The sequence below is a fragment of the Trachymyrmex septentrionalis genome, unplaced genomic scaffold (assembly GCF_001594115.1).
Source record: "Trachymyrmex septentrionalis isolate Tsep2-gDNA-1 unplaced genomic scaffold, Tsep1.0 scaffold121, whole genome shotgun sequence".
NCBI classification, from domain to species: Eukaryota; Metazoa; Arthropoda; class Insecta; order Hymenoptera; family Formicidae; genus Trachymyrmex; species Trachymyrmex septentrionalis.
The window spans coordinates 325,994-335,853 of NW_017304341.1; the positions used below are offsets into that span (position 1 = coordinate 325,994).

Sequence of the window (9,860 nt, forward strand, 5' to 3'; positions counted from 1 at the left end):
AATTAATTATTTAACATTGTTTAATACTGAGATAATTTGATATTAATATAATTGTTTAAACGGCATTCGAACAATCGAAATGTAATTGTTCATTTCTGTACAATTTTTGATGTAAATTATTTTACATTTGTAAAATATTACAAATGCAAAATAATTTACATCAAAAAGAACTTCATTTTAGTTTACACTTATGGAATATCAAGAATACACTTATATCATATAATATATGTTTTTAACGAATAAGTATTGTGTGAATTATGCAAATAATATTATAAAAACAAAATGCAGAACGTATGTTGCAGTACGTAGTATGCATATGTATATATTTTTAATAAACCACGGACAAAAAGAATGCCGACGATTAAATAAGTGATTAATTATGCACATGAATATAATTAATTCTTATGATTTATATTATCATGTTAATAAATCAGAATAGTAATATATTCACTAATATTCCGCGGAAAAAAATGTTACAATCGAGAAAATCTTTAATTAATTATTAACTTTCTTCTTTGCATCACAGAAGTAGTACGAAACCGACGATTTAATAACTTCCTCAACTGCACCTAACAATTGTTGATTTTTACAATTTCATGCATTTATCCAAGTTATAAGTTTAAACTATTTTTTCCCTTATTCTTATATAATCGAGAATACAATAATATTATTCGTAGTATATTAAGTGTTAATGTATTATAATGTATAAAGTTGTAACGCTGCACTGTTACATGATACAATATTATACGTATAGGTATAGCGATATTTCGAAAATTGCATACTTTTTTTTGAAAATTTTTGAAAACGTTTTACAAATTTTTAATTATATCTTCATTATATTTAATAAATTTAATAAATGACGTCAGTAACATTTTTTATTTCAAAATAAATATAAATTTATATTGTAATATATGGATAGGTTTTCCCTACAGTGGGGATTATTCATGGGACGATTCTTTAGAAGATGATGATTCAGATCCGAATGACTATTATCCAATACATTATAGTTCAGACGGTTATCCAAATCCCATCCATGATCCAGTGCTAGATGATCTCAAGCTACAAGAAAAAATATCAGACTCAAAGACGGAAGTCAAGACGGAAACCGAATCACCTGTTCATGAAGACTTGCTGGAACTAAAGAAGACTTTCTCGAACATAAATAATCCAGTCGTTGTAAACACAGATATTTTGGACGATAAGAAAACGAAAGATAACGAAAAATCAGTATTGGCTTTAGATGCAATTCTGAAACTCGTACATACAATTCGCTGCCTTGATGACTTAATACATGACATCCGTGAGTTCCCCGAAAATAAGTTTTTAAAATGTATACATGATAGTAAAAGATATATTTATTTACTATATATATATATATATATACAATATATATATATATATATGGTAATTAAGCATTTATTTTATTGTAACTGTTTGTGTATAAGTATGTTGATTACAGAATCAACTGTTTGATTACAGAAAATCAATCACCTGTAAACACCGCACCAAACAATAAAGTACATGAATACGTAAGTCCTGTACCAGACGAAGATATAGATTGGCCAAACGATTTTGAATTTACACTGGCTGTGAGTAAAAGATTAAAACCTGAGGAGTTGAAAGATAATAAGGAGGAAAAAGAAAAGTTGGAAGATAACAAAGAGAAATTGGAAGATAACAAGAATCTAGAGACAGAGAGTACTGTATCTGAGAGTACTGCATCAAGCGTATCGGAAAAAAAAGAAAATCTTCCATTATTTTCATTTCACAACTTTCAACCTTCACCTTTTCTGTCGGAACTCATCCATCATGAAGACGATGAAGAGCAAAAGCCTGAATCAGAGAATATTTCGTGGATCTTTGGACAACTCGAATAGCCAATTGATATCGCGGCTAAAAAGACTGTAGCCCCAGGCCTCATCTTTTTAGAGGGCTCGTTAGTCTTATTGTTAGCTTAAAATTATATTTCACTGATAAAAGTAAATAATCAAATGCAAATAAATAATTAAAAATTTTAACTTTTCATTCCTCGTACAATAAAACACAATACTCAGTAAAAAAGAGATACACATTTTTATGTTTTTTTTTATAAGGCGGAAACGTACATTTTGGATGCATTTGTTTATGCAGCAGTTAGTATTTATCCTTGCTATTCACACAATGTTAAAGAATAAAATAATACGGTTACACCACTAACTGGGTAAACGAATGCACTCATATATACAAAATTAGAAATCTCTAGAATTTGTTTATTTCTCATGATGCTGGTCATCACGCAGACGGATGAGTTCCGTTTAGACACATCACGATTGAACAAGAAGAACTGAGTGCAATTGTATTATTTTACACTAAGGATACTTCCACACAAACTTGCATAGCTACATAAAGGTATGCATGAAGAAAATTATCCAATCACATAATATCGATCCACAATGACTGAAAGTAGACTATCGTCATTAGTATTATTAGCAACAGAGAGCGAACTGATAAAAAATTTTAATTTTACTGATTTGATTAGAGAATTTTGCGCACGATAAATTAAAAGAAATAGGTTTGTGTATATGTAAGTACCACTAAAGTTCCAATAAAATGTGAATTATATTTCTGTGTTTCTTTGTAGCATTCACAACTGTATTGTATCTTATAAAGAATGTTTATAAGGCGGAACAATCTTTGATAATAATTTATTCGTATAGAACTCGAGCGGAACATGTCAGAATTATTGTCAAAAATGCCCAAAATTATCGGGTCGACACATTTCCGTAAAGTTCGAATATTCTAACTTGTGTAAAAATTATTAATTGTTTGTCGATATTCGATAGCATCTGATACTTTAGAGGAAGTTATAAAATGCCGTACTAACTTTACAGACACATCTTGTAAGTATAGATGACAAAAGTCATTCTACGAATAATCATACTCGTTAAATAGAAAATGGAAAACGGTTTATATATAAACCGTTTATATAAACCGTTATATATATAAACGGTTTACATATAAAAATGTAAAATGGTTTATATATTGTTTACATATTAAAATTAGATGAAAAATAGGTTTTTTTTTTAGTGACAGAACTATTGTCGAATTATTCCTTAACCTCGCCCTGGTAGGGAAGACTCACAGAAGCAAAACTGAGTACCAATGAAAAAGAATCAAGAAGTATCTTAAACATTAATTAAAAAAGAAGAATATCAACAATGTCGTTTCAATCAAATGGAACAATTAAAATTTTTTGAAAATAATGAAAGCGAAAAAAATACAGCACAATTGAACAAGAAAAATAAGGCACATGAAGAAACATAGAAACTTAATCTTACATTAATGTTATTAACTATTATTTTAAATTTTAATCGATACTTTCCAATTATCAATTGTAGTAAAACTGTTGTGTATTACTATCACAAAAGATAACAAATTATTGTTCCTATTTAAATATGTCTATAAACTTCGATTATAATCTATTTTTTAACTTAATGACGCGTGCACTTAATGACGTGCTAAATAATTATAATTGAAAAAGTTCATTGATTGCTCTGTTAATCATTGAGAATTATATTTCTGTCTCGTGATTCGCGTCATCGAACAATAATTCACCTAAAGAGAATTACGCAGTCGAACGTGTCCTGTATTTTAATGACGAATCTAAGGTCATGCGTAGTTATTGAAAAAGGGCGGAGCGATGATACGATCAAGTCAGAACGTTTTCAGACATGGCGAAGAACATTGGCATTCTTTTATTAACGTTCACGCTATCGTTTGTACGGGCAGGTGAGAGAAATATTTCTGAAAAATGGAAATATAAGTGTTACTGCGCATATATGTGATAAGTGCAAGCATATCATATTGCAAGTGTCACTAAAAATATCAGTTTTAAACCTATTGGGTGTATCATGATATTGTGCTCGGTTCTATATATTCATAGTATTTTTAAAACCTTTTACATCATATGAATAAATAGTGATGTTAGTATTTCAAATTCAAATTAAATTAAAAAATCGAAAAACAAAAAGTTATTCATGTCATCAGTATTCATATTACATATTATCAGTTTTTTATTTTCTGTGATATAGTATAATACTTACAAAATTATTGTTTAGCATAATTTAACTTTAATAAATTGTGACGGTTTAATTAATTTTAATTTATAATCAGATTCATCTTATATAATTGTGTGTGTATGCGTAATTTAAAAAAATCAATATATTGCATTACTTTTCAAATTTGCAATAAATTTGCATTCATTTTGAACAACTTATAAATATAGTTTTTAATCTTAGATATTAGTTTTTAATCTTAAGTATCAGTTGATAAAATTATATAAATGCGAAAGAAAGAATAAAAAAAGACCGCAAGATATATATTTTCGCATGCGCTACATAAATTCAAATGTTTTATTAAATTAATGTAAAGCTCATATAGTAAAACAAATACATATTTGCTGCATTTTCCTTTTATTTATAATTTAAAAAATGCAATAATTAAGTAACAATGTAATACAAATTGTAATGATTAAAAGCAAATAATCAGTAGAGAGAGAACAGCTAATAATACCTGTTTCGTTATTTTATTAATTTATATGAAGCAAATGAGCAAAACGTGAATCATATCTTTTCATTTATTCCGCTATGTTGACATTTGTTCAATTGTACCTATGTATAGAAACGTAAGTCTTTTATAATTTGCTCGTTATGAAATATCTCGTTATAAAAATATCATCTCCTCTTTATTTTAACGAGAATATAAAAATTAATTCAAGTTTTTAAAATTACTTTAGAATTTTTTAAATCAAGTAGTACAAATTTATTCAAATGCATCGATTATGTTTATGTTACGTAAGAGTGTTATGATTCGGAGATTTATAAGAATTTTGTGTATGTGTTTGAGTCACAATCTTCTTATAACTGACGCAAGTATATATAATAATTTGATGAAATATAAGAATGTACGTATATGCTTTCTGTTACCATCTGAATTTTTAAATACTTGTTATTAACACTTTTCATTGAATAGATGAATACGAGCGACAATGGAATACACCGCCAGAACTAACACCCGAGTCGATCGTTAAGATCTTAGACAATGAGGAACCCCAGATGCGTCTTCTTTCCCTTATTCCTGTCACAGCGACTGTCAGTTTAACTGCAGGGAATAACAATGCTCACTCTGTTAGTCTAGGTGCAAGTCTCGATGGTATTAGCTTTTCGGAAAGTAACAGTCACAATCATCCTACGGGGTATGAGACTGATGGGTGTGTATGAAATAATGTGGTATAATTTAAAATTCGTTTCTAATTGCATTCGACAGAAGAAAAATTAAATAGATAGAATTATGAGGAAACACATGAAAAAAGCACAAATATTTAATTACCAATTATTTTATTAGAAATTAAATATTTCTCCAATACTTACAGAATTGTAGTATTTATTTTGTGTGTAAAACAGTCGAATTTTTTTATTTCAATTTTTATTTTTCAATTATTAAATTAAAAAAATTTGTTCTTTATCGAAGAATTCTTTGAACCGATGCAATAAGTGAAACAAATCTAATTTGTTTCACTCCACTTATTGCACCGTGTGCATCAGTTCAGAAGGTTCTTCGATAAAGAACAGACCTATTGTCAATATTTTTTTTCTATTAGCATATATGTATAAAGGTGCCTACATAATTCGCAAATCGCAAAACATAGTTCGCAAATACAAATACAAAATGAAAATTTCCATTTGTTTTCTTCATTACGTGCGGTTAGTTTTCATCGGTATGTATTTTGTGTGCGGTGATCATCACTCTGCGCCTACGCATTTGCGAATACGTTTTGCGATTTGCGAATTATGTAGAGGTATCCTAAAAGACAGCTTTTCAGATCTTCCGTTTCCGTAAGCAAATCGGCGACTGTTTCTGCGGGATTATCAGGAATTTCTACCGCAGGCGCGGAAGCTTATAATAACGGTAACAATGCCAAAATTAAAAGCCATTCGCTTAGCTTTGATCAATCAGCTGCAACTTCTTTTGGAACGATTAAAAATGGACAAGCGATTACCGGCGCTGCATCTTCCACTGGTATCTCGCAATCCTTTACAATTAGTGATAATCGCAGACAATTTTCGCAAGCTGGTGCTGTCAATATGCAATATCCCACATGGAGCAACATTGGCCCAAACAATGGATACATTGGCGAGTATCAATAATTATTACATTTATTTTGCTATCCATTCAGTTTTTAAATTATTAAAAAATTAATTAATAACATTTATTGTATCAAAATAACAATTAAGGATTAAAATAATTATTTCAGATCAACGTTTCAATCGGCCAACATTAACTATTTCGAACATTGACCCAAACAATGGATACAATGGCGAGTATCAATAATTATCACGTTTATTTTGCTATATCATTCAGTTTTTTAATTATTAAAAAATTAATTAACAACATTTATTATGTCAGTAATTAATGATTAAAATAATTATTTCAGATCAACGTTTTAATCGACCAACATTGATTATTTCGAAACCATGGGATGAAACAAATCGACCAACATTGAACATCGATGCGTCTAATACATCCAGACAAGAACAAAAGCCAACAATTCACATCCACAAATGGCAACCGAATCGTAGGATTTCCCGACCAAATTTTTCAATTAAACATCAGCTACACGATATTAGGAACGATCGAAATCATGGATCGATAAGTCTTCAAGTCGAAAGCAAAGATTTTAAACAAGAGTATTCTGGTAGTGATTTAATTTCTGATCTCGCGCAAACTGTTGACGAATTATTTGATATTGTATGACAAAAGTATAAATAAAAATTGATATGTACTCACAAAATTTATTTGATAATAAATTCAATTTATTAAACAAATATTTTATCTGTGTTAATTAATAAAATAATTAGCCATATTTACAATATCTTGCTTCTTCTCTAGCTTAACAGTAATTAATTGAGCCAATAAAAATTTGAATATTTTTCTCTTTAAATATTTGACTTTAAATATTTTTAGAAACATAACTATAATTTTTTTAATTTTCAAAAATTAAATATATATATATATCACCTTTCATAAAAGTATTTATTAAATGCATTATTCTTTAATATTTAAAATTTATTACATTACTATTGATAATTTGTAATTGTATTTTTATAATGAAGCATATTCTTGATAATAGAAAATTTCTGATGACGGTATCGATTCAGCTATGATAGCAATGAATACGCGCGATTCATGACGTAATTTATTATTTCTCCTCTTATTTTAAAATTTCCTACTTCATCGTGCTTCCAGGAAACTGATTCGCACAAAGATAAGTTGTAATGAAACATGAACCTTGCTCAATGCGAGGTTAAAAGGGTTAAAAGAAAGTAACATATTGAGATTTTAATTAGTATCAAAAACTTTATAACTTTCGATTGCCATCCTGTAAAGATAAAATATATACATATATTAAAAAATATTATATTAATATATAAAGATAATATTTGTGATAATGTAATAATATAAAAATTTGTAAAAATTAAATGCTTTTGTTTAATTTATACTAAAAGGATAAATAATAAAACAGTAAAAAGAAACAAGCTAACCAATAAGAGTCTTCATGATTAATGCGCAATACAGTATTACATGCAAAAACATAAACATTTTGACTAGAAAAGTTTCAGTCTTCTTCAGTATAAGCAAAACCGCCAAAGATCGGGAAAACAATGCTAAACATAAATGATAAAACTCTGCTCCATTTTTGCAGTTATTACATATATGTGTATATTTTTATAAAATATACTACACCTATGTAGTCTCAAATCATTGCTTATTAGAATAACTAATTTATTCGAAGAAATGCTCGGCCAACCCTTAAACTCTTGAATTTTATTTTTAAAAGTACTACATAAAAATGATTGTGTGGATCAGTCATCCCTGCGGAATTGTTAAAGATATAATCTTGAACTAATCGCGACATCTTTGAAATAACCGATGGCCTGAATAATAACTAATGAAATAACAGAAGTCTGTCTTATCAACGACTTTAATCATTTTAGTCATTGTATCAGCAGATGGTACATGAGTTAGAATAACGGATAAGTGATTAGCGTGAATTAAATAATTCATTAACATTTATCAAAGTTGTACCATATTTTTAAAAATTGACTTTACATAAAATATTTATATATTATTCATGTTAAGTTACACAAATTTTTTTCGTATAGATGATAGTTAAGCATATAAAATATGTAAATTGTATATAAATTAGATACCTAATACAATACAGAAAGAAATAATTAAGTTTTATTATTGTTAGTATAGCTAATCTTAATTGATAAATAAAAATACAAGCAAAATAAAAGTTTTAATGGAATCCAGTGATACAGTAAAGAAGATAGTTTATACACACGTTATCTATACGTTGATGCAAATTATTATATTTTACGCGTAAACGTATAACTTTGATATTTATATATTGTTAATGAATCATTTAAATATTCAGCGTTACTTAATTCTTTCAGTAGAAAGAATAAAATCTTCTTTCAAATACGTACTTAAGCAAAAATAATGTATTGATAGTAATATACTGCAGAAAGCCTTTTCTGACCAGCAAGAATTCGAATTACATAACATTTAAGAACCGTTTAAATACTTTTTGGTATTTCTTCACAGAGGACACCCCTTTAATGATCTTGATCTTGACATATGTTATCAAGATTATAACTCTAAGTGACCTTTAAAAAATTTTAAGTGACGGTCACTGTGTATTCAAAAATTATTAACAAATAAAGCTTAAAGAATAATATCTTACTTTTGTTATACCGACGAGCATACGACTTTCCACATAAAGCAAGATCCTTTCCATCTCCTCTCCCTTATCTAGAAGAAAGTCACTGGAATGGACTTCCTTTCGTTTCGTGTGAAAAGTCTTATGCCCCATGACAGAGAGGGAGATGAGGCAGATTTCCTTTCGCGTGGAAAGTCGAACGTCTCTAGACAGGAAGGATATAGGGTAGTTTTTTAATATTGTATGTGACAGAAATAAGATATCATTTTTTTTAACTTTATTTGTTGATAACTTTTAAACAACCTAAAATCTTTGGAAGGTTACTTATGTACATTATCCATCATATATACAGAAAAAAATAACGGAATTTTGAAAATGAGTTTTATATAAGTACATCTCGAAAAGTGTATGAGAGTTAATTTATAAGAAAATGAGAACATATATTGACAACGGCACGAAAATATATATGCAATGACATTCACACATCAAGCGATCAAGCGTTTTGTAGTTTTATGCTCTTGGCGTCGCGACGCTATCGCGTCGCTTAATTAATACCCTTATACCTCTATGACATATGTCAAGGTCAAGATCATCGAAGATGTAATCCTTTAATGTATCCTGTAAGGTATCCTCTAAAGTATCCTCTAATGTAAAGAAATATTGATTTTCTAAATAATGATAAATATCTCGCATTTCTTATTTTTCCAATTGTTTATCAATTAAGATAATTTTTTATTTAAGTTATTTTTTTAACAAATTCCACAATGACGTAGTAACATCCTATTTTTTCAGCTCGTATATTATCAAAGATAACAATTAATCATATACGGATTAAAAAAAAAATAGCACTTATCTTTCCATGAATTCGAATTTCTTAGAAATATTGCGCGAAGAAAGAACACTTCAATACATATAGATAGAAAGACTTGCAATAAATAAAAAACGAAACAAAATCGAGTTCTGTATATATAAATGCCCATCTCTATCAATATAATTTATCTCCTTTCTCAATATCATTACCTACAAAAATTGTAAAATTGATAAAAGGATACGAAATAGATCGAGCAAAATAACTATATTCACATATATATATATA

General features: G+C 28.2%; 1 protein-coding gene across 2 annotated transcripts; it reads left to right on the forward strand.

Moving 5' to 3' along the window:
• Positions 1 to 3,705: 3,705 nt before the first annotated feature.
• On the forward strand, positions 3,706 to 6,819 carry LOC108754916. 2 transcript variants are annotated; one of them, XM_018497586.1, is made up of 5 exons: positions 3,706 to 3,768; positions 5,011 to 5,248; positions 5,861 to 6,171; positions 6,293 to 6,355; positions 6,473 to 6,819. In XM_018497586.1, the coding sequence occupies exons 1-5, from the start codon at positions 3,711 to 3,713 to the stop codon at positions 6,790 to 6,792; spliced, it is 990 nt and encodes a 329-aa protein (XP_018353088.1). In that variant the 5' UTR covers positions 3,706 to 3,710; the 3' UTR covers positions 6,793 to 6,819. The 2 variants fall into 2 exon arrangements, with proteins under 2 accessions (XP_018353088.1, XP_018353094.1); XM_018497592.1 differs by lacking the exon at positions 6,293 to 6,355.
• Positions 6,820 to 9,860: the final 3,041 nt, after the last annotated feature.